The following is a 26,817-nucleotide window of genomic DNA, read 5'->3' as shown; positions in this document are numbered from 1 at the left end:
CATCATCAAAGACCCAAACTTTGTTTTGAGCCTTGGTCGGCAGATCGTAATAGTACAGCCAAGTCTCGTCACCTGTCACGATGTTGTTCACATACCGAGATTGTCCCTTATCAAACTTTTTTAACATCTCCCGGCACCAAGTCACACGTCGTGTCATCTGCTCTTCAGTCAGTTGATGCGGCACCCAGAGAGAACAAAGTTTCTTCACGTGCAAATGATCTTGCAGAATCGAACGAATTGCTCGTGCATTTAGGCCCAAAGTATCCTCTATCTGTTGGTAGGTCACTCGCCTGTTTTCGTCAAGCATTTTCCTCACAGCAGTAACATTTTCCTCCGTAACTGACGTTCGTGGCCTTCCCGGCCTCTCAGAATCCTCCAGAGTGAAATTTTCCCTTTGGAATTCTCTATACCACCTGAATATCGTTGTACGATGTGGACAATCATCATCTAGTGCAAGAGTCATTTCTTCTAAGCACTGGTCTATGGTTTAACCACTCACGAAATTATACCGCAAAACTGTCCTTATCTCATTTCGTGACCACGATGCCATCGCAAGCACTTTACACTCTCACTACTAATGAATAACTGAGCCCATCGACTTGGCGCGGCGGGTACTATGTACATGTCTCAACATGCAGCAACAAGCAGCTTCCTGTGATTCATTGTTGCGTCATATTGCAAAACTTTCCTAGTACCCTTTGTATTACTTTCTGATTTGCTGGTTACTGCTTTGTTCAATATATATTGGTTTATTTATGGACTGGTTTATGTTTGTTTTCTACATATCTTATGACCTTATATCTGTAAATTTTTGTTATTCCAACCACATTTCTACATTATAGATTCTCTTTGCCAAAACTACTGTTATACTTTTATTTTGATAAATAAAAGCACTTATTATATCAAAATACGACTATACACAGCTATTTATAAATTGCTATATGCCTGAATTGCTGCTATAAATTGCTATATGCCTGAAGCGAAGTCATTAATGTGGTACTGATTTAGATACACAACTAATTATGTTTGCTATATTTTCCCACTTTCTTCTGTCCACTGCATATTACTTGAAAATTCAGTGTATTGTTGCTATTCTCTATTTTCTTGTTATACTTTCTGTTTCTGCTTCTGCTGGTTTTTAGGCTTGTTTTGACTTACATGATTTCTGCTTTGCTCTGCAGTATTAGTCTCCATTTTATACTAACACTTACAAAGCCAAGGACCTTACTGAAAGGTTGTGCTTTATAACCCCAGTTAGCCTAGATGTTTAATATCTTTTTTCTATAATTTTTATCTTTATACTTACTACTTCTATCTTTTTTTTTCCCTGTTCGTAAAGCTATTGGTGCAATACGAGGGTGATATGAATGTTCCACCTGTCCCCATTCTATCTTTATTTTCGTCTTTAGTTAATTACTTCTTTATCCTTCCCCATCCTCATTTTAATATCTTATCCTATACCATGTGTTTGTTCTAAATTCTAATTTTAATACATCTAATTTCCCCCAAATTTACTTAAAATCTACATAAAATCCAAAAATCTTTTTTCCTACTCTGAAAATGCTTATTTCTATTTTATTTTAGCTTTATCCTTAGTTTTACCTTAATTTTTATGTCAGTGACACTGCTTTGGGACTACCTTGTCCATACTGTAAGAGAATGTGCTGCTTTATCCCTTGTAATTTTATTCTTTTTACTTTATTTAGCCCTTCTTCCACTCTTATGGACAAGTATTTAAATGCAGTTCCAGATACATGATCTATCGTCAGATGTAGTTACCTGACCATATATCTATATTTACTTTAGCTGACATCTGATTTTTGCATATTTGCTTTCCCTGTTTTTCGACTTATAACTGAATTTGCCCACACACACACACACACACACACACACACACATATATATATAAAAGTCTTGTCTGACCAATTTGATTGGTTTCACGTGGAAGACTACTGCACAAATTGAAGCAGTATGGCATTAAGGGCAAGTTGCTGCAAGGGCAAGGGCAAGCAGTATGGCATTAAGGGCAAATGGATAAAAGGATGGTTGAGTCGGAGAAGACAGAGAATAGTAATCAATGGATACTGCTCTACATGGACTAATGTTATTAGTGGTGTTCCTCAGTGGTATTCATTGTTGTTTTGCATATTTATTATTATTATTACTAGACATATAGTGCAGGGAAGCCTGAGGCTTATGCTGCACCAGCCAAAAAAAATTCTGAGTTTCCTGATAGTCAGAAATAGAAGGGAATCACCAAGAAAAAGAAGAATGATGATATCCAGCTCAGGACCCTGGGTGTGCCAAGCCCATACTCACCAAATGTGAGTTCCTGGGGTTATCAGTGATATTGATTAAGGTATATCAAGCTTAACGTTAAAGTTTGCAGATGATATAAACGTTGGCACGGTTGTTAATGACAGTATACTACTGCAACAGGATCTAGAAAAGTTGGACAGATGAGATGGGCTGAGAAGTGGCAACTGATGTTTAACATTTACAAAGGCAAAGTACTGGAAATGTTACTACTCAGGGTAGTAGAGAATGAAAAAGACCTAGGGATAATTATGCAGTCAGATATGAAGTTTTCTGAGCTGTACTGACAGGCTGGCAGAGGCCTCATTTTAGGAAAGATGTAGAGTCGTTAGAATAAAGTGCAGAGAAGGTTGGCACCACCAACCACCTTGTTACCACCACCAATCAATGAGATTGGTGGTGGTAACAAGGGAGTGCTCTTACTAAGGAAGTTCTGCAAATTGCAGCTCCTGGAGACTAGGCAACTGTGAGGTGGTCTGATTGAGGTGTATAAGGCCTTGAATCGTTGGAGCTGGCTCAATGCTGATGGAATTCTTCTTCTTGCTCAGATTACAAACTTGATGGGCATAAACTCAAATTATGGAAAGACAGTTGTAGAATAGATGTGTGGAAGTTGATAGCTTAAATAAATTCAAGGAAGAACTGGACAAACTTTTGGAGAAATGGATTGGTAAAATTGAAAGTGTTTTTTTTTTTTTTTTTTGCTGATGCTGTACAAGCTTGCTTTCTTGTATCATATGCCTCTACTAATGCTAATATAACAATATTAAATTTATCAGAAACATTTAAAGTTAAATATAAAATTTAATTGGTGTGTTGTCATGACCAGTGTTTCTAGCTGATTTTAAGCCAATGTTTCTCTATATAACAATATCAAATATAACAGAAACATCTAAAATTAAATATAAACTTTAAGTACATAAATTATGTTTTATGCGACAAAACATAAATACAATATATGTTCAATAAAATGCAAGAAAGCTTACCTTAAAATTATGGTACATAATGTATACTATATTTACATTATTTACAATTGCAGATTACAAAACGTTTGATTTTAAAATCAACAGTATCGTAAGGTATTGATTTTAAAAATCACTCAAAACCACTAAGTGTAGTGTAAATCCAGCACTTGCCTAAATGCAGTTCTTTTTAGAGGATCCAATTTAGTTTCCAACAAAGTAATCCAATAGTGTTTTACCTTCTTCTCATTATTAGTTCTAGTTGACTCGTTTGACTTCTTTAATGCTATTTTAAAAAAAAAAAATTGAAATTACCAACACAGTGAACTAAAATCATCCACTTGGACACTAAATGTACATAAAGAATAAGTAAATCCAAACTAAACTGAAAGCATCATTACTGAGTAGTGCTGCTACTGAATGGTGCGCAACTAAAAGCAACTCCTTGTCAAGAAAGAACAGTTCTCAAAAAGAAATTTTTTAAACAGCACTTCAGTTAATCAGAACCCCTGAAAGACGGGCACTTACTTTTCAGTAACCTGCTAGGTGGGATTATGTATACAGAAGAGTCTCGGTTAACCAGAATTGGATTAACCGGGTAACCTGCTAGGTGGGATTATGTATACAGAAGAGTCTCGGTTAACCAGAATTGGATTAACCGGGACACTTCAAGACTCCAAATTTAAAAAAAAAAAAAAAAAGAAATCAACCAGAAATCAAAAAATTCAAGTAATAACCAAAATATCTGTTTATGTAGGTATAAACAGATATTTTGCAAGTCGTAAATAAATAAGCAGAATTATAAGTCGTCATTGGGAGATTAGTGTACCTTGCAATCCCCACACGTCCGCCGCTCAAAAAAAAAAAGAGAGAGAGACCAAATGTTTAGTTTGATTTAGTGCGTTGCATCGATTGTTGTATTCCGTTGCAGCACAAAAGGACAAATTTTGTTTTGTTATTTATATCAGTGATGTCGGAATTTTTTTCATAGTAATTTTTTTTTTTTTTTTTGTTTAGAAATCGTTAAAATGATGGGTAAATGCAAAAGAGTTGCGTTTTCAGTTAAACAAAAACTTGAAATTATTCAAAAGTTTGAAAACGGTGCATCTGTTAAATCTCTATGGAATCATTATAATGCGGATGTATCAAAATGGCCAAACATTAACAAGTATCGCATGGAATTCAGATTTGTCAATAATAATATAGTAGCAATATATTTTAGTCATTCCTGAGTTACGTAAAACTCAACGAAGTAAGAAGTCCTGGAACGTATCTCTTATGTATGTCGGGGACTTTTGTATTTTTGGATTATCCGGGATTTGGTTTTTACCATCTATCCCGGAAAATCGAGAGTCTACTGTATATTTGAAATATGCACAAAATGGTGCAGACTGCTTCAACATGTTTTCCACCTATAGCCTTGAATGACTAGTATTGTTCATTCATGGACACAGAAGACTTGGTAGAAATACAAACAGCTACAGAAAAATAAGGATGTAAATTATTTATTTATTTTAACATATACAGTGGCGAACAAAAAACAGCATCACCTTAAAAAAAGTAACATTTGTAGTGAAACATAAGATATTGTTTGATTATAGTCATTTTGTTAGTCAGAAAGCAAAGATATTGCATCACATAACCCTTCTATTGCATCAAACAGTAATTGCAATTTCTATAAATTTGGCATTGGAAGGGTATACACGCTTCCAATGTATTCATTAGTATCCTGTTTTTCTGAGTTGTATGCATGGCTCCACCTGTTCAGTTGACACCAAGAAAAAAAAGTATAGCTGTTGCTCTGTCCCAGAAAGGGCTTTCTACGCATGCTATCGCTGATAAAATAGGTTTCCACCAGTCAACAGTATCCTGGGTGCTGAAATTAAAGCATAAAACCAGTGACATAAGAGAGTGACTATGCCTTCCCAGGTTCGATAAAACTGCTATTCCTTCGTAATCGCCATGCTAGTGCTCCTGATCTAAAACTGGACTTTGAGATAGCCTCTGGTGTTGAAACACCAGAGGCTATCTCAAACTATCCAAAGATGGCTTTCGGAATGTGGTCTGCATGCCCTATCGGCCCACGTGGAAGCCTTTGTTGACCCAACAAATGAGAAAGAAACGATTTGCTTGGGTTAAAACATGTTTCATAGACAAAAGAGCAATGGGGCACCGTCAGATTTTCTGACGAATCAAAATTCAATGTATGGCTCAGATGGGAAGCGATATGTCTGAAAACAAAAATCGGAGGCATACCATTCTGACTGCATAACACTGACTGTAAAGTTCCCCGCCGTTCAGATGGTCTTGGGATGCATAACAAACAAAGGGGTGGGGCGAATTAAGTTTATTAATGAAACAGTGAATGCAGAAACCTACACTGCTATCTTGGAGGAGTGCTGAACCCCATTATTAGGGATTACCACACAGACACCCAAAACTGCATTTTTCAACAGGACTCAGCACCTTGCCACATGGGAAAATTGGTAAGTTTTATGCTATTTAGATTTAATGAGTTTTTCTTCTTGTCTCACAAGGCTTAAAACATACTTACACCAATGTTTTCCCTCATTTTTCTCCCTTAAGGTGTAGTCATACCTCAGAAATGCTGGCATTACAGTGTTGGACTAGCCCAGCAACAGTCCAGGTTTGAGCCCTATTGAAAATTGTTGGTAAATAAAGTCATCTAAAATTGCTAATAGATGATGCCAACAAGTAAGATTCAGCTGCAGGAGAGCATTTTAGTTCATTGTTGACTCTGAGTCGGACGGGTGCTATTGCTTATACCGCTTCATTTGTGTACTTCTTTATACATATACATAAGTTTTGCATATTTTATATAATTATGGGTTCTAAAGAATTAATAAGTGAATAAATGAATGATGCAAAAAATAATTTTAATATCATGTACTTGAATATCAGATGAACTTTTGATACTGTTGCAACTTAAAAGACTGCTGTACAAATTGGAGCAGTGTAGCAATAAAGGCAAGTAATTGCTCTGGATAAAGGGATTGTTATGTGGGAGAAAACAGAGAGTGGGTGTGGTACCACGAAATTGGGCAACCATATATCCAGATGTTATATGCCACATTGTTGCAAGGCTGTAATTGCTGCTTGAGGTGGAACAACAAAATATCGAGGACTTATTTTGTTGATTTACAGTACATAGTACTATTACATTAACTTATCATTTCAGTTTGTACACGTAAATTGCATTTACGTGTACAAACTGAACACGTATGTTTGGTTGTCATGATTGCCATTTTGAATGATTTCTCATATTTCTATTAATTACTCATTTTACCCTTTTGGAAGATATTTATGGCAATTAGGTATACCAGGTGGAGTCTTTTCTTAGGATTTCATTCACAGATAAATATCCCATCTAACAAATGCATTTCGAACATTTCTGCAACCCACAATGCAAAACACATTTGTTTTGCATTGTGGTCTGCCACTGTAATATATACAATAGGCATGCACCCAGTTAAAGTGTGTAACAGAGCAGATAAAAGAACAAAGATTGCACAAAACAAAAATAAACATTAGAACAACACACTTTGTACAATGAAAGTTCATTCAAATGGGAAAAGTCCAATTCAGGAAAATAAAAAATGTATTCATGATATTAAGTCCAGTCCAGTCCAGTACCATGAAGAAATTCATAGAGAGCAGGTGGATGCAAGAGGCAACTGGGGTAGATGGGATCTATCCAGTTGTATTGAAGGAGGCAGCGAGGGAAGTTAGCAAAGCCTTAGCCATAATTATGAGATCATCCTTAGATTCAGGGGAGGTCCCCATGGACTGGAGATGTGTAAATGTATCCCCAATTCACAAAGGTGTTTCATAGTGTCCAGTCAAATGACCAATTTGACTGGATACTATTTGGTCATGATGGAACTGGATACAAAAATTTATTTTGATATCATATACTTGCATTTCAGGAAAGCGTTTGATACTGTTGCACATAGAAGACTACTGTACAAATTGGAGCCGTTTGGCATTAGGGGCAATTTACTGCAATGGATAAAGGGATGGTTGAGTGGATGACAGCAGAGAGTGGCAATAAATTGACACTGCTCTACGTGTACTAATGTTATTAGCTGAGTCCTCCAGGGTTCGGTAAACTAAAACTAAACTAAAGCCATTATCAACCCACTGCGGGATGGAAGCCTCCTCAACAATTCATGTTAAGGGGAATGGACCATAATCTGCCACATTGGTCCAGTGCAGGTTGACAGATCGACCATATTTAGCAGTCAGGGGCTTGAACTCCGGTCTACTCAAGGAACATGTGCTACTGCATTCCCGCTCCTGACCACTTGGCTACAGAGGCCATATCAGGGTTCAGTGCTGGGCCCATTGTTGTTTTGTGTATTTATCAATGATATCGATGAAGATATATCAAGCTTGATGTTAAAATTTGCAGATGATACAAAGGCTGGCAAGGTCATTAACGACAGTATGCTGCTGCTACAGGATCTGTAAAAGTTGCACAGATGGGCCTGAGAAGTGGCAACTGAAGTTTAACATTGGCAAATGCAAAGTACTGCATATGGGTAGCTGCAACCCCAGAGAAATGTACCAACTAGGGGGTGTTACACTCAGGGTAGTAGAGAATGAAAGAGACGGGGGGGGGGGGGCTATGAAGTTTTCTGGGCAGTACAGACAGGCTGCCAGAGGAAGTCACAGGGTCTTGTCAGTTTTTTTTTTTTTTTTTTTTTGGTAGTTGTTGGCGCATCGGCTTCTGTGGCCATAATGCACCTCCCAAGTTTTTTCAGTAGTTTGATCCAAGCCCGAGGCGGGATTCGAACCCGCGACCTTTGGGTTGCTAGGCAGGTACTTTACCCACCCGGCTAGCCCGGTCGGCATCTTGTCAGTGATATACAGGAATTTTGCTAGCAGGGATAAGGAGGCTATTATCCCATTGTATAAGGCAATGGTCAGGTCACGCCTTGAGCGATATGTGTACAGGTCTAGAAGCCTCATTTTAGAAAGGTTGGAGGGTTGCTAGAGGGGAAAAAAGGATGCTTTTACGAAGAAAGACTTAAGTTGTGCAAATTGCAGCTTCTGGAAATTAGTCAACTGGGAGATGATCTGATTGAGGTAAGGCCTTGAATGGATTGAGCAGGCTCGGTGCTGCTGGGATTCTTCCTCATGCTCATATTACAAACCTGAGGGGTATAGATTCAAGCTGAGGAAAGACATTTGTAGAATAGTGTGCAGAAATTTGCCTTTAGCCAGCGGGTTGATGATTGCTGGAACAAACTTCCAACTGTTGTGTGGAAGTTGATAGCTTAAATAAATACAAGTGAGAACTAGACAAACATTTGGAATGAATGGATATCAGCGAAAGGGGAAGTGTTTTTTTTTTTTTTTTTTGGCTGATGCTGTATAAGCTTGCTTTCTTGCATCATATACCCGTGCTAATGCTGTTGAGCCGTTATTAGAATTTTTACGCATGTTCAAAATGACTTCAGGTCTCTATTCACAGTGAAACTGCATTGAACTGATTGAATATAATGAGCGTGCTGATTTCTGATTATCCTTTTAATGTTGCTTCTATGTTCCTTCAACTGTGACATATGTTTCATCACGTGTCACCTGACACTGTTCTCTGGCTCAAATAATCGCAATTATGTCTGTTGTGAACCAATGAGGGAATTTGTTACTGTAATTTTTACTGATAGCTACGAAGTCCTGAATGATAAAGGAGATTGTTCTAATAAGATGATCGGTGACTGTGCCAAGATCGTTAATCTGTGGGAATGAGAACCAATCAATGTTATGAACTTCATCACGTTATTGCCAGTCTGGTCTCCTGAAGTTCAGCTCCACTTTGACAAGAGTAGTGCATTTACTTTCTGTGATATGTTTATTTGACAGCCTAAAGCCTTGTGATCAGAAGTCAGAAATTGAAACTGCTTCCAATATAAGGATCTGCTTGGGTGCAAAATTGAAATCCAGCAACGTCTTGCCTCTAGTACAAGTATTGTTATACTGATTTAGTCCCAGTTTGGACATGATGTCATATAAGAGCCTAGTTGTTGTGGATGACTCCTCAATTTTCAATGGAGAGTGTTGAATATTGAAGTCTCCAACCAAGTAAACCTCATCCAACTGGTAAAAAAAAAGTTTCAACTCACAAAGTACTTGTGACAGCCTCTCCATAACAAGAAGATTGACCAGGGGTGGAAGGTAGATAGCTGCAGTGAGAACAGTTTTGTTATGAACCTTCAGCTGACAAAAGATTCCTTCAATATTGTGAAAGTCCTGTGCATTGTTACTACAAATTGGTTTGAGATAATGTTCGTGACACCACCTCCCCTAAGTCCTTTGTCACTTCTGAGGACAGTATAGCCCACTGCCTCCACTTCCAAATCCAGAATCCCATTGTGTAACTATGTTTCTGTCAAATTATATACATCAAACTCCAAAGAGCAAAGAAAGATTCTAATTTTGTCAATTTTATTCACTCAACTGCTACAGTTCTAATAATATATATTTTAAATGGGCTGATTATTAATCTCAGAAGCCAATATAGGGATTCCAGCAATTTACTTTTGTCCACTGTATTGCAGATCACCAAGAAAGAAGCGTACGAGGGAGGTTTGGTTCTTACTGCACAATCTCAACTACCACTCCGATTTTGTTACTAATGAATTCGTGTAAAACTTCCACCTTCATATGTGGACCAAGTTGGGAAATGAATAACCTGGATTTGCATGGTACTACAATGAGATTGTATTTATCTTTGGATAGGTTATCCTTACACTCAGAAAGTGCATGTGCAGAAGAAAGATCAACGACAATGGGCTGATGAGGTGTTGCTCTTCATTAGACTCTTACCATTCTCATGAGTTCTATCGGTTTCGATGTTTTTGTCCTCTGTCCTCATCCAAATGCAGTGCCTTATTCTTTGGAACTTTATTATCCATGAGCACGAAAAATAACTTTTGGGACAATATACAGACAGCTTTAAAAATTTCTCCTTGTCATAATTCGAAAATTCTTTGCAGTGGCAGTTCATCCCTTTTCTCATTAATTACTGTATAATTTAAAAGTCTATTTAAATAAAAGAACACCGCTTTGAACACCATTACCGTGAATTGCAGTTGATCGGAAAATTAGCATTAGTAGAGGCATAGGATGCAACAAGCTTATGCAGCATCAGCCAAAAAAAAAAAAAAAAAAACACTCCCATTTCACCCCTATGTTCGTTCAAAATACCTGTCCAGCTGAGCTTTAATTTTATTTAGGCTATCAAGTTCCACAACAAGGGATGGAAGTCTGTTCCACCAATCAACTACCCGCTGGCTAAAGGCAAATTTCCACACATCTATCCTACATCTGTCTTTCCTCAATTTGAATTTATGCCCTCTCAGGTGATTATTCTGAGCAAGAGGAAGAATCCCGTCGGCATTGAGCATACTCAAACCATTCAACGCGTTATACACGTCTATCAGATCACCTCACCGGTGCCTAGTCTCCAGAGACTGTAATTTGCAAAATTTAAGCCTTTCTTCGTAAGAGCAACCCTTTGTTCCATTCACTAATCTTGTTGCCCTTCTCTGTACTCGTTCCTGCAGCTCTACATCCTTCTTGAAATGAGGCCTCCAGACCTGTATACAGTACTCAAGATGTGGCCTGGCCATTGCCTTATACAAGGGAATAATCACCTCCTTATCCCTGCTAGAAAAATTCCTGTATATCATTGACAAGACACCGTGAGCTACTCTTGCAGCCCTTCTGCACTGCTCAGAAAACTTCATATCTGCCTGTACAATTATCCCCAGGTCCTTTTCATTCTCTACCACTGTCAGTGTAGTACCACAGAGTTGATACGTTGCTCTAGGGTTCAATTGAATTGAAGAGCTTTTTTTTTTTTTTACATATCCTAATAGGTAAGTCTTACCAAGGCATTTGTAGGGAATAGCACTATTCCATGGGAACAGAGTGCAACTGTGTGGAGAGGTACAGCTGTATTGCAAACAAGCGCTCGGTGAATCATGCTATAGTGGGAGATAATAACATATAAATTGCACCTTGTGTATTGGGAGAATTTCTGAGCACAGCTAATTAGCAATAACTGATGAAACAAGAATGCAGCTGTTCAACGTTGTTTATTGACGCATAGTGGAAATGTGCTCATAAAAAAAGGTGGAAAGGACAGAAAGAAAACATGAAAATCAAGCAATATGAAATTTAATTTGACTTTCTACTATTGATGACTTCAAGCAAGTCATCAATAAAAATGAAACTGTCAGTATTCCTGAAAATTTATATTGAATTAACACAAATAAAGAAAATATTAAAATTGAGAGAATTATAAAAGGCTTAAATCCGTCTGTGTGGTTCACGGATGAACAACACTGACAGTCATACAAACTGCATAAAACAACAGCAGTAACTGGATACGCAACATGTTGGAGTTCAAGAACATGTTTATGGGATGCTACGTAATCACTGCCACTGCACATGCATAATCCACAATACTGCAAAAAAGCAATAACAAAAACTGAAATGGCAGTTAAAATAAACTTCATTTTTTCTATGTATTAGCAGTGCTTTTTTTATAAAAAAAAATAGGTGCCGGTACTCATTCTTTGCTTTCAGGAAAATTTTTAAATTAAAAGAATATGAAAAATATTCTAAATTTTTTTCCCCGCTGATATTTTTACTTTAGTAGTAATGTTTTTAGAATAAGAACAACAAATTTAGTATATTAACACAGTTTATTAAGTATAAATTAATTATTCAAGTATATAAAAAAATAAGTAAAATGTGAGTAAAAAAGTAAAAATAATTTCATAATTAAGTTTTTGTAGAATATTCCAGATTTTTATTAAGTTCTCATCCAACACCCTGTGCCGACTTCTTTTTCTCCTCTTTGTGTGTTGGTTGCTAAATGATGTTTCCAAAGCAGCCACGAATTGGCGATCAGATTCATTTGTGAAAATCCTCATTCACATTCACTCGGTGAAATTGGCATCGTACTCAGAGCGTTCATCAAATGCTTCAATTCTTCTGAAACCTTATCTGTTAGGTATCCATGAATTGCATTTAACTGTAATTGACAATTTTCTAACTTCGTATTCACCAAATGCCAACAATTCATGTTCAGAAGGATTAATACCTCCTCTTGTCATTGAAATTGTCACTAGTTCTTAAATTTGTTTTTTGTTTGTTTTTTTTTTTTTTTTTTTTTTTGAAACTGTCCAAAATATCGGTGTCATTTGGATATTCAGGTACTGTGACCATGTAAAAAGAGATAGGGAAAATTTACGGAAAAATGTGGATAGCGCACTTCCGCGAAACAACGTGATTATTGTCGCGGTAAAAGAAAATCACTTTTCTAATTCTCGAACGGGGTGCTTCCAGTTGATTCATAGCGGTGTTCAACCTACAGCCCGCAAGGGAAGTGAACTAAAACAGCATTTTAAAGTTTGTTAATTATTAAAAACATTTTCTAATTAAATGTTTTGTTCAGTAAATGTAACTGTGTATTGTACTTAATAAAATTTTTGAATATTTAAAATTTTACTTTTACATGGAACAAGATATCGAAAATGTAACACACTAAAGAAGGCTAACTTTGAATTTTTTTGAATACGACCCCTGTATGGGAAAAGGTTGGACACCACTGCAAGAAGGTGGACTAGAGCCCATTGGGAATACACCTCGATCTGCTCACTCTTGACCAGCCTGACTTCTCCATATGTGGGACAGGTGGTTGGATAGGTTTTACCACGTACCACTAAGTTATAGAATGCTAATCCCTTTAGCTTTCTTAATTCGTGCAGCAGCAGCACTAATTGCCTGAAGGCCAGAAATATGAACAGGGCATACTGAGTTAATTCTCTCCTAATCCGTTCGCTATGTGAAAATTTTCTTCGCTCAACGGAAACTATTTTAAATATAACTTCCAAAGGGAATTCAAAATAATTAAACAGAGATCTGACTGAGTAATTTAGAATCATAAAAATGGTTATACAGTTTTATATAGAAAATATCTTAACAATAGACAGTAAAAATGCAAATTTAGTTAAATCACTTTAAGCTTATTTCAATAGTAGGTAAATGTGAAAAAAATTTACTAAATATTATAATTTCAAAGTGCATTGCATCCAAATGTTAGCGTCACTGTTAACAAAGGTGCTGGTATGCTGTTCCATTGCATACCATCCCAAAAAAAGCACTAGTTATTAGTATATGTCTAATTGGGATTTGATAAATGTAATAATACTATATGTGATCACAATTAACAACATGCACTGTCTTTTTAAATTACATTTACAACATAGAACAGGGGTGGGTCTGGGCCTTTTTTGAGAGAGGGAGGCACTGTAATAATAATGATGGTGGTGATGTGTGTGATTGATACGAATGAAAAATGCTTGAATTTATCTTATATGTATATATTGGGGGGGGGGGGACAACCTCCCTGGTATCCCACCATAATAAAATATAATAAAATTTTAGTTCAAAATTATTATATCACTTCAGGGAATTTGGGTAAATGTTATCTTTTAGTTTCAAGGGTTTATGTGTATATAGCTTTTAATTTAAAAAAAAAAAAAAAAAAAAAAATTTTTTTTCCCTTTAATATTGAAGTTGTGGGACAATTCGAGGAAAAAATATCGGGTTAAAATATATTACTTCACCTTTAAGGGTTGTTACCGAACAGCATTTCAGTGGATATCCACATATGCTTTGTAAGAACAGCAGAGTGAATAAATTGTTAATATGAAACATTTTCAGGGTAGATATACCCGCATATGCCCTTGTAATACATTTCAACACGTGTGTTGTGGACAATTTATCCATGAACTTTTTTTTTTCTTTTTTTTTTCCCCCTCTAGGAATCTCAGGGAAGTAATCATTGAAGCCACTAGCGACTAAGATATTGTTCTTTTTCTGCTAAGAGACAATATTTTAGCTGGTTGACTAAGACTAAGAAATTGTTCAAGGTTTAGACCTAAAATGCATGTCATATGAACTGATTAGAATAGTGGCAAGGCAGATAATGCATAGGATGATTATAAATTATCAGGGTTCACAAAATCTGCAGTGAGTATAAGCTAGTCTACATCAAGTAACTGAGGTAATTAGGCAAGCTAAGGCATATTATGAGAAATCTCTGAGAATGTTAACGTTAGAAGGTAAGGTGTAAACCATGTTGGCCTGCTAGATATGAATGGCATAACTGTTGTTGATCCTATTCATGTTACTGGAAAAACAATAAATATTAAAGATGCAGACTATTTTGCATCTACATTCATGTGTGAAGAAGCATTTATAGATGGGATTACTAGAAATATACCAAGTTACAACTTGGAACTGACTGATTTTGAGATTACAGAAGAAAGTGCAACAGAAATTGCAGAAACAAAGTGAATAAGGACCCAGTGCTAAATGGAATCTAACCAATTATATTAAAAGAAGCAAAAAAAAACAGGTAAACTGACCCTTAGCTATAATAATGGCAATATCCTTATTATAGCTAAGGATCATTGGGGTACCTCCCTACAGATTGAAGATGTGCAAATGTCTCCCTCATTCATAAAGGGAAAATTAAAGGTGAAATTGGTAATTATAGAACTATAAGATTGATTTCCAGGAAAAATAATGGAGGTAGTGGTCAAAGAAGTAATGCAGGATCACTTCACGGGAATGCAGTTATACAGCAATTTTTCATCATGGATTTATTAAGCAGAGATCTGAACAGTCTTATTAACTACTGTCACACAGTAACAAAGAAATTGGATGCAAAAAAATTATTTTGACATTATGTGCATGTAATTATATTTCAGTAAAGATTTTGGCACTATTCCACATGAAATACTGTTTTAAAAATGGAACAATGTGGAATTATGGTCAAGTGACTGCAGTGGATAAGGGGTTGTGTTCCAAAGGACAGATGATGGATTTAGACTGTATTATTTGTGGTGTCCCTCAGGATTCAGTGCTGACCCTGTACTGTTTTCAATATTTATCTGTGATACTGATAAAAAAATATCAGATTGTTTTAGTTTCAGTATTATACAGAGGTTGGCAGGAATCAAGGCATAACTGCAGCAAGACCAGGAAAAATTATGCAGAAGTGGCAGTTTGATTTAATGTCAATAAATGCTGTGCATCGCATAATTGACTTAATAATCCCAGAATAACCTACAGTTTGGATATTACAGGCGCCTCTGTAGTCAGGTGGGAAGGAGCAGCAGTGTGTAGCACACATTCTTGATTAGACCGGGGTTCGAGCCTGTCACCACCAAATACGGAGGATGCGGAAAGGTCAGAGAATGACCACCGCATATCCCGGAGCAATATGGCCTTAGTTGCTAATGCTCTAAAAACCAAAAATAACAATAACAGTTTGGATATTACCACACTCACGGTGAAGAATGAAAAAGACCCAAGGGTAATTCTACAATCCAGCATGAAATTCTAGGAGCATTGTAGACAGGCTGCTTAGGACCGTACATGGGGTTATGTTAATGATATACTGGGATATTATAAGAAAGGAAATGGAGCATTTATAAGCAAATGGTTCTGCTGCATCTTGAGTTATTCAGAAGTGACAGTTTGGCTTAATTATGCAGAAGTGGCAGTTTGATTTAATGTCGATAAATGCTGGGCATCGCATAATTCACTTTAGTAATACCAGAATAACAATTGGATGTTACCACACTCACAGTGAAGAATAAAAAAGACCTAAAGGTAATTCTACAGTCCATCATGAAATTTTAGGAGCATTGTAGACCTGCTTAGGATCGTACATGGGGTTATGTTAATGATATACTGGGATATTATGAGAAAGGAAAAGGAGCATTTATAAGCAAATTCTGCTGCATCTTGAGTACTATATACAGATCTGAAGCAGCATTTCATGAAGGATGTGGATTCTATATATTAATGGAATGGGTGCATCAAAAAGCAACAAGATTAGTCAGGGACACAAAAGCTCACTCTAAGCAAGAAAGACTTCAATTCTACACATTGTAGTTTTATTGATGGAAGTGTTTAAGGCTTTAAATGGATTGAGTAAACAAAATCTGATAGCATACCTATTCTTTCTCAGACAACAACTGCATGCAGGGTCATAAATTTAAATTGAAAAGGGGTGGCTGCAGGAGGGGTGTATGAAAATTTGCTCTAAACTAGAGAATTCAGTGTGGTATTGTGGATCTGAATAAATTTAAGGGGAAGGGTGAGAAAAATTGTTAGAGGTATATACAGGTGAGTGTTTTATTATTATTATTATTATTAAGCTGTTTGCTGTATAAGGTGGCTTCCAAGCATCACTTATCACTATGAATACTAATATGAATTTATTCAATTTCTGCTTTTATTACCCCAAATCAGACAATTGAAGCTATCAGATATGATCCTGTCTTCCTTTTCAAAGCTGTTTTCCAACTGCCATTGATTATAAACTGTTTACAATCACTTGGAAACATGGATAAGATATGCCATTATCTTATCCATGTTTCCATGGATGAGATACTGTCATAGCTTACTTGAATATTTCTTGACAATTCATATATAAACAAACATTTATTTTAAATGACTTTTAAAATATGTTTATATATTGTGCGGAACCCTCATATGAAAAATGGGTACAGATTGTTCCCGACTTTGAGTTAATTCGTTCCTGGCACACGTTTGTAAAGCGGGAATTTAATTCCCATAGACTTAATGTTAAAAAGAGAGGTTACGTTCTCAACAATGAAATTTGACCATAGTAATATTAAATAAAGGTCAATAAAACAGTAGTTAAGGCATAAATAAACAATGATTTATTTATCTAAAGATGAAAACATAGCCTTTAAAATCAAGCAAATTATAATAATAAGAAAATTGTTTATGTCATACAGTGAGTGACAGTTAAAGAATATTTATTCTTCATCATTGACTAATTGCACACTCGTTGATGGTTTCATCATTCATTGTTGGTTCGACACTGGTTGTTGATTTGTTGGAAGCACAAGGCGTTGTCTTCTTTAAAAGTCATTTATTTCCAAAAAAGTTTTTTCTTTTCCTTGTAAATTTCACAATAGCATGCATAAGCATTTTTTAAATCTGTAGCAACTTTTCTAGTGCACTTGAAATTTGAATTTTGTGACTCGAAAATCCTTTGGACTACCTTGTCCATACTGTAAGAGAATGTGCTGCTTTATCCCTTGTAATTTTATTCTTTTTACTTTATTTAGCCCTTCTTCCACTCTTATGGACAAGTATTTAAATGCAGTTCCAGATACATGATCTATCGTCAGATGTAGTTACCTGACCATATATCTATATTGATGCGGAAAGGTCAGAGAATGACCACCGCATATCCCGGAGCAATATGGCCTTAGTTGCTAATGCTCTAAAAACCAAAAATAACAATAACAGTTAACAATAGCTTTTTCTGTGTTGAAAAGCTTTGTCAAGCCCCTTGAGAGTGAAAGAACAAACAGTAGTTTCAGCTGTTAAATCTTCTTCCCCCAGCTTCTTCACATTTTATCATTTCAACGAGGTCTTCAATTGTGAGCTCTCCATTGTGTATTCAAAGCAGATCAGTGACGTCAGTTGTAGAAACCTCAAGATTCCATTGGGTAGCATCATTTATGATTGCTTATGTTTCATTTTGTACGATCTCTGCTGGTTCTTGAAATCCTTCAAAGTTATCAGTAATGTGATGATAGAGTTTATTCCAACCACAATTCATGTTCTCTGTAATTTTGCCCCATGCTTGTTTTGTTATTTTGATTGCATTTAAAATATGGAATTCTTTCCAAAATTCTTTGAGTTGGACCACCCTCCTTATCTCTGCCTGAACAAACAAATGCACACACAGTACTGTATTATACAGCTACACATGTGTGGATTGAAATACCATATTTATGAATGTTTAGCATTTATTTATTGAAATTAATGTTTATATTTGAAAAAAAAATAACTCTTAAAGCCGAAACTGCCTGTATACGTGTGCATACGCATGAAAGGGTAATCCATACTTGAAAATGATGCATTTTTTCATGCTAGGTGTAATATAGTATTCTTAACCATAAACTACTATCAAAAATAACTGATTTTATCACTGGATTTGTGTGGTTGTTCTGCTGTAGTTAACCATAGTGGATGCTGCATTTCCTCTTACTATTTCTGTTTTTTACCCTATCTTATGAGCCATTCTATATGAAACTAAACAAATTTCTACCATTGGCAATGAACTACTTTTATTTTGGTGGCTGCTTTTATGAGCAAAATTATATTAATTTGACTTACCCTTTCATAGTACTTATAGGAAAACTGTGTGTGAGTAAAATTTTGTTTGAAATTTCATTTTTTGTAATGTGTAATCCTTTCAAATTAATAGGTTTATCATTTGGCTGGCGTGAGAATGATAGATCTCTGTGATAGATTAAATATTGTAGATGATGATTTAAGACGGAAGATATGGACATGTTTTGAATATTCATTGATGCAGTATACAGAACTGATGTGTGATCGTCATCTTGACCAGTTGATAATGTCTGCTGTTTATGTCATATGCAAGGTATGTAGTACAGTTTGTGCATTAAAGATAATGTGGAACATTTTATTAATACAGGATATTCATAAACCTCCTTTGCAAAACTAAATGCTGTTATAGGCCATAATACAAACCCAAAACCGCTTCCAGTTGATAGTAATATCAAGTTTTTTTTTTTTTTTTTGCCCAACTGAAAAATGTGTGCACAATAATAGATGTCAGCATAATCACAAAACTGTAATAGTGACAGAATTTACCAATGAAATTTCATCTTGCTTTTGCTGTCATTCGACAGCTTCTGTGGTGACAAAATCTTAACTTGTCCAGGTTGCTCTTGTCCTGGACAAGTTAAGCTCATGACTGGTATATCCATATCATATGGATTTCTTGGACTCAACATAAAGTAGCCTATTAAAACATATCAAACCATGTTCATTTGTGATCCTTTCTGTATCAGTCCTTTTGCTAGGAATAGGGAGTTCCCCAAAATCTCTTTTAACTCGTGCTTTTTTTTTTTTTTTTTTTTGTTGTCAATGTTAATTCTGTGTCTGGAAAACTTCCTTCGAACCTGAATGCATGTTGTATATGTAGTACATATACAACTGAATTGTATGCTATAGAGTTGCTTTTGATCAAATTAAAATCGACAATTATCAAACATAAGTGATATATATGGACTCTAAGAATTAACATGCCTTATTAGTGATGAGATGTAATCCTCGCCTCTTTTTGAATCTTATTTGACATCCACTACTGCTAGATCCCATGTTAATTATTATTGATGATTCCAACATGCGATGTTGGAATCATCAATAATAAACTGGCAGATGCTGCAGACAGGTCAGTGGAACCCAAGAACATTTGTAGCCTGCTAGTTTCCTATTCATCATCATCAGCCATTTTCAATCCACTGCAGGATGAAGGCCTCTCCAGCAACTTAGCAGAAGTGAGAAAAAACAACTTCCTCCCTCTCTCTGGTTTCTGCACTGACTATACTGGCAAATTTTAATTACAGGCTTAATCGATATATACCTTGCTTGTAACTTGTCCATGCCATGAATGTTACCACTGGGATGTAATCTATTATATATTACTTGCCTGTAATATGAATAGGAAACTCATCATCATCATCATCAGCCATTTTCAATCCACTGCAGGATGAAGGCCTCTCCAGCAACTTTCCAGTTCCTTCTGTTTTGAGCACTGGCCATCCATTTACTACTCAAAAACTCATGAATTTCATCTATCCATCTCCGCCGTTGTCTTCCAGGTTTTCTTCTAGCGCCTCTTGGGTACCATTCTGTTATTTTCTTAGTCCATCTGTCATCATGTCTTCGAGCTATGGCAGGACACATAGGCTCAAAACAGAAGGAACTGGAAAGTTGCTGGAGAGGCCTTCATCCTGCAATGGATTGAAAATGGCTGATGATGATGAGTTTCCTATTCATATTACAGGCAAGTAATATATAATAGATTACATTCCAGTGGTAACATTCATGGCATGGACAAGTTACAAGCAAGGTATATATCGATTAAGCCTGTAATTAAAATTTGCCAGTATAGTCAGTGCAGAAACCAGAGAGAGGGAGGAAGTTGTTTTTTCTCACTTCTGCTAAGGACATCATCAGCCATTTTCAGCCCACTGCAGGATGAAGTCCTCTCCAGCAACTTTCCAGTTTCTTCTGTTTTGTGCAATGGCCATCCATTTACTACCCACAAACTCACGAATTTCATCTATTCATCGCAGTCGTTGTCTTCAAGGTTTTCTTCCAGCTCCTCTTGGGTACCATTCTGTTATTCCCTTAGTCCATCAGTCATTATGTCTTCGAGCTATGTGTCCTGCCTAAGACCATTTTAGTTCTTTAGTTTTGATAACTATGTCCTTTACTTGAGTTTGCTGCCTAATCCATGTGTTTCTCTTCTTATCTAACAGTCTGATTCCCAATATAATTCATTCCATTATTCACTGTGTAGTTCTCAGCTTCTCTTCCATTCTTTTGGGGAGTGCCCAGGTTTCACTTCCGTAAGTCATGGTGGGGAGTATACATTGATTCATTATATTACGTTTCAGACAAATTGGGATATTGCTCCTCAGGATGTGACCATATTTCCTGAATGCTATCTATCCAAAATTTATTCTACTCTTGACTTCCAGCCATTTATCATTTTTACAGCTAATGACATGTCCCGGATAAGTATATGACTCCACCTTTTCAATTACTGCTCCTTCAATCATTATATCATTTCTGTGGCATACTTGTTCATCATTACTTTTGTTTTATCCATATTCATCTTTAGTCCAAAATCCTTACTAACTGTGCATAACTGATTAAGATTTTCCTCTAATTCTTTGGGATCATGGCTTATGACGACAATGTCATCTGCAAATCGTAAATGTTTAGGTACTCTCCGTTCACCTTGACTCCTTTCTGCGACCAGTCTAATCTTCTGAAAGCTTCCTCAAGGGCAGCAGTAAACAGCTTCGGAGATATTGTCTTCTCGTCAAACTCCTTTCTCAATTTTAAATTTGCTACTGTCTTTTTCTAGTCTAATAAAGGAGGTAGCGTTCTTATATATTTTCATCAAAATCATAATATATGGGGTATCTATGCCTTGTCTTTCCAGTGCCCGAAACATTGCCTTATGCTGTATGGAGTCAAATGCCTTTTCATAATCCACAAATGCCAGGCATAATGATGTTTTATATTCATTTGCTTTCTCCATTATCTGTGATATTACGTGAAGGGGATCCATAGTTGAGAATCCTGTCCTAAAGCCAGCTTGCTCTTTCATTTGATTCTCATCAAGTATTCTTTCTAATCTGTTAGTAATGACCCTTGTGAACAACTTGTAGATGTGGGATAACAAGCTAATTAGCATTAGCATTAGTAGAGGCATTTGATGCAAGAAAGCAAGCTTATGCAGCATCAGCCAAAAAAAAATATTCAAAAGAATTGTGAATGTCGATGCAAAATATTCATTTAGTTTGTTAGCTACCTGAGCAGGATCATCAACAGTTGACCCATCGATATCAAGTGGACCAATCTGATTCATCCCCTTCCTTCTAGAGCTTACATAAGTAAAGAACTCTTTGCTGTTTTTCTTTGCATCCCTTGCCAAAGATTTCTCGTAATCTGCCTTCGCCTGCCTAACCTCCTTTGTAACTTGGTTACAGATCAACTTGTATCTATCATAGGCTTCTGTGTCATTTGTTAATTTGTATGTATCCCATGCATGTTTCTTCTCTGCCATATGCCTCATCAGTTCATCTGACATCCATTTAGGCCTAAACCTTGAACAATATTTCTTAGTTGGTATGTAAAGCCTAGTAGCTTCCAAGATAAGTTCTTTGAATGCTTCCCATTTTGCATTTGCTGTTGGTAACATCATCAGTTGGTCCCACTGTATAGAATTTAAATACTGTCGCAGTTCATCTTAGTCGCCTTTACGAAAGCAATAACCCTTCCCTTTACCCCTTATGGTAGTTACCTCTTTGAGTAAATCCCACTTCAGCACACTGTGATCACTGCCACCTAGTGGTTCATTTATCTGCAGATTCCTAATGCATGAAGAATCACTGCTGATAATCAAATCAAGAGTATTCCTCCCTCTAGTTGCCTCCCGAACATGCTGATGTAGAAAACCATCATCCAATACATCCACAAAAGCCTTGCTAGTGTGTGAGTGACCATCCCCCAAATTCCATGTCAATATCTGGGAAATTAAAATCTCCCATTGTAAAGAACTCTTTGCTGTTTTTCTTTGCATCCCTTGCCAAAGACTCCCTGATTTACTGGCCCACTCTATTTCCTTGTACAGTTTCTTATTATACTCATCAGAGTCATTAGACCTATAGCACACTCCTACTCTCAATTTTGATCTCCCAATGCTTATGTCACACCAAACTGACTCGACACTGCACTGTCCAGCAATGTCGACTGGCTTCACTTCCTTGGATTTTATGTATTTCTTAACTAATAGCATAACGCCTCCTCCCTTCCTATCCAGTCTATACTTTCTGTAGACGTTGTACTCCCCAAATTCCAGTTTTGCATTCCTTATATCTGTGTGACACCACGTCTCTGATATCCCAACAATATCTGCCTTTGATGTTTTGAGCAATACCTCAAATTCATCAAGTTTATTTACTAGGTTAATTTTAATTGGTCTATAATTTCCAATATCTGATTTATCTCCTTTCTTATGCAGAAAAACTATGATTGCATTATTCCACTCCTTGGGCATCACACCTTTTCTAATGTATTTTGTGAAGAGTCTTGCCAGTTTTTGTGCTGTGTTCCACAGGGTTCCTTCTGTTTTAACGTGTGTGCTTGCTTAAACAACGTTCTCTATGAATTCTTCGACTTCTGACAAGGCTGCCCGCTAATGTGTTTCCAGAAAGCCTGGGTTTCAAATGAAAGTCAAGTAGTTGGATTAGGACAAAATCTTGAACCCTCAAGCCCACTCAGACTTAAATATGAATAAGCCTGCAGCATCAAGATCGTGTTGTGATTAACTCAAAGGTTCTCCTTAAATTGAACCTTGAGCCTGCATAACTCCAACTCAAAATCTACTCAAGAAATTATGTAAATTATGTGTAACAGAGAATTGTCACAAGACAAAATGATCAACAAAACAAGATTTATTAAACATATAAGTCATATACATGAGTATAATTGAACTGGTCAAAGCTTAGTTTAATTTGTATGTGATTGTTAGGTAAATTAACTGAATACACAAGCATTATCTTGCTGATAGCAGTATTACAGTTTTGTAATGTTCTTCATGTGGCTTTTCCACTAATTCTCCAACATGAATTCACAATAACTAATGACAGTTATGTCATACAATTGTTCCATTATTTGAATAAGAATACATCTGTCAACATAACAATTACAATTAGTATTAAAACAACTAATTGGACAATTCGTGCTTACTGTTAACTTCTGACTATAAAAATAGATATATTTTGTCAGAATGACTTTAATGAGAAGAGGTGTGTGTGTGTGTGTGTGTGTGTGTGTGTGTGTGTGTGTGTGTGTGTGTGTGTGTGTGTGTGTGTGTGTGTGTGTGTGTGAATTCAAGGCAAGGGAAAAGTATGATTATCTTCTAATGGTTGAGTTTATGTTGTTTCAGAAAAAGGCTAATCACTTACCGACAAAATGTCTTTCTTTCTCGGCACTTCTTAGTACTACCATTTGATCCATAATTACGACTTTGGGCTATCTTCCTCGATTTTCTTTATCGGCTGATCTTCCACTCTCTCTTCACTACTTTTGGTGCTAGAAAAACTCTACCAGATACTGGAAAAACGTATTGTAAATCTTCAACTGTTTTCTAAGTCTCAGATCTCACTCTGGCTCTTCCAACACCGAATGCCATGAAATCTACGTTAAGACTGGCAAGCCCTCTCAGTTTCTTTCCCCTTTCTCTATAAATACCTCTACATTTCCCTTTCCATTATGACCTCATGGGTCAATAATGGAGCTAACTTGGGGACTGTCAACTTTGGAATTTGACACAACTGAAAATGATATATTAAATAGATACAGGAAATCTCATATTTTTGTAAGGCAGTTTCTTTTGTTTTGCAGTCGCGGTCATTGAACATAAATCGATACACTCATACGAACGGAATTTTAGAATGACGGTCATTGGGTGTATTAGTTTCGATCTCGTAAGGAATTATGTCTCATGTTCTAATTTCTCACTCTCTTCTGTCACAAGTCGCAAGCTGCTCTTGTCGTTCTGAGGCAATTACGCAATACGTGGACTGGACTGCCCTTGGCTGTCGGGGAGAGGGGTGACTGACGTAATCACCCCTCTCCCCGACAGCCAAGGGGTGACTGACGTAATTTAATTGCTCTGGGCACTAAACGTGGTGTATCTTTTCAACAGCAACTTCCTCCTAGGGAGGCGACTGACTGCCGTTATGAAACCGAAAGTTAAACGGCGTTCATTCCATCAGATTAATTGTATAGACCGTGTAAAAAGTATAGGACGCTTTGAAGTATAAATGCTTCTTAAAAACAGGTTAAAGGGATAAAAAATGATAGCATTTTTTAACACTTTAACAGCTGTGTCTCTTCCTCCCAATTTTAACAACTTCATCTTCCCCTGGGGCTTTCTGATTCTTCATTTTCTTCAACGCATGTTTTACCTCATCAGGAAGGATATTGGGTATGTCGTATTTGTTACTAATTTGCGATCCATCTTCCTCACTGCTGGCATCATTTCCTCGCTTCTTGTATAATTCTTTATAGTCTTCTGCTATTTGAATTATGCCTTCTGCTATTTATAAGTACACCATCGCTATTCTTCAGTTTCAGTATCATTTGTCTTTCTGTGTTACTGCCAATGGTTGCTAATTTAAGTCCTTTGTTTTCCCTTAATGCTTGTTCTACTTTTCTTGTGTTAAATCTTTTTATGTTCTCTATGAGTCTCTTTCTAATGGCTTTGCATAACTCAATATACTCAATTTTCTCCTTGTTAGTGTTTATCTTGCTCTTCATTTGTCGTCTTCGGTTCATCATGACAAGTGTCTCTGACTAATTTTTTCTTCTTTGGATTTCTTTTTACCTATAGGTTTCTACCCTAACACAACCCATATGTTTACTTGTACCGCAATGACTCCCAGCAGTTTCTGAAATCACTTTCAGAAAGTTGTAATATTCCTCGTCGATATCTTGGTCCTGAACAGTCTGCAGAAGCTCAAACTTGTTCTTAAGTTCCAGTACATACTGCTTTTTCTCCTCTTCTGTTATCTCAGATACCTTTGTATTATATACTCTAGTCAGTTTTTTCCTTTCTATTCTTACATCTATATCAAGTGTGCATCTTGCCATTCTGTGATCACTTACATTTACCTTGTTTAGGATGATAACATCATTCACGATATACCTTCTGTTAGTGAGGATGAAGTCAATTTCATTAGTTGTTAATCCATTTGGGCTTTTCCATGTCCACTTTCTGTTAACCATTTTCTTGAAAAAAAGTGTTCATTGCTGACAATCCTTGCTGACAATCTTTCACCAATTCCAAAATTTCCTATAGTTCCGCTTTCTGTGCCGTATTGTTTTTTTCCGACCTTAGCATTGAAGTCCCCCATAATAATAGTGTAGTGGGTTTTCTGCTCATCTAGAAGACTCTCAATTTCAGTGTACATTTCTTCAACCTCTTTGTCATCGTGGCTCTATGTTGGTGCATAAATCATTATAACCTTTAGCTTGTACCTCTTAGAAATGTTGTTTTTTATATATTTTTTGTTGGACGAGAAAGCTGACTCCACCTTCGCTCCTTTCACTGTTTCCATTGGTATACAGCAGATTTCCGCTTGATAAACTTATAAGTGATTCATTTCTTCTTTTTTTTTTTTCAGCCAATCCAATGATATTCCAATTCACATTTTCTAATTTCTTTTCCAGCTCTAATATCCTGTCTTTGCCGATGAGCAATCTTACATTGTAACAGGCCAAGGTCAGTTTCTGTGCATGGCAGTCTGGTTGCACCCAGAGATTCTTAGCACCCTCTGCTTCCACTCTGATCCTCTCACTGCCGTAAGAGGGCGAGTGAAAGCTGCTGGGGACTGAGGGCCATTTGTTTCATTGTGCTGTCATGTGCTGGAGGGTTTGGTCTTTTCCTCTTTGCACTAACCAGGTATCTTGAAGAGAACCACTCTACATGTTCGTTGCCACCTAAATGACTTAACAGGCTTAACATCGAGAAGGTGTGCATGAGTGGATTTTTGGGAGGCAGGCTAACCAGACTTCTAAATCTTCTGAGATAGCAAGATATTGGATCCATTAGTGTTTTAAGACTGAATGTCTCATAGAACACAGAATGCCTGTTCCCCTCTAAGCCCCTTGCTGTCCTGCTAAGAACATTATCATCTTACGCCATTTCTGCTTAGGGCTGATGATCCACCAATGTGCAAGAACTGGCCATTCATTTAAAATATGACAATCCATTACTTTTTTGTATGAATATCCTCCTTTTATATATGAATGCCTTTCATAT

General features: G+C 36.6%; 1 protein-coding gene across 1 annotated transcript in view; it reads left to right on the top strand.

Moving 5' to 3' along the window:
* Positions 1 to 26,817, top strand: part of LOC150079073 (retinoblastoma-like protein 1) — a 753,431-nt gene that overhangs the window by 571,911 nt on the left and 154,703 nt on the right. The window contains exon 18 of the mRNA XM_090383691.1: positions 18,646 to 18,825. Within this exon, the coding sequence (XP_090239817.1) occupies positions 18,646 to 18,825 (180 nt within the window). The remainder of the gene's footprint in view (positions 1 to 18,645; positions 18,826 to 26,817) is intronic.

This window comes from Mastigoproctus giganteus, chromosome 10 (assembly GCF_048544385.1).
Source record: "Mastigoproctus giganteus isolate SK-2022 chromosome 10, ASM4854438v1, whole genome shotgun sequence".
NCBI classification, from domain to species: Eukaryota; Metazoa; Arthropoda; class Arachnida; order Uropygi; family Thelyphonidae; genus Mastigoproctus; species Mastigoproctus giganteus.
This window is presented reverse-complemented; position numbering and strand designations above follow the sequence as displayed.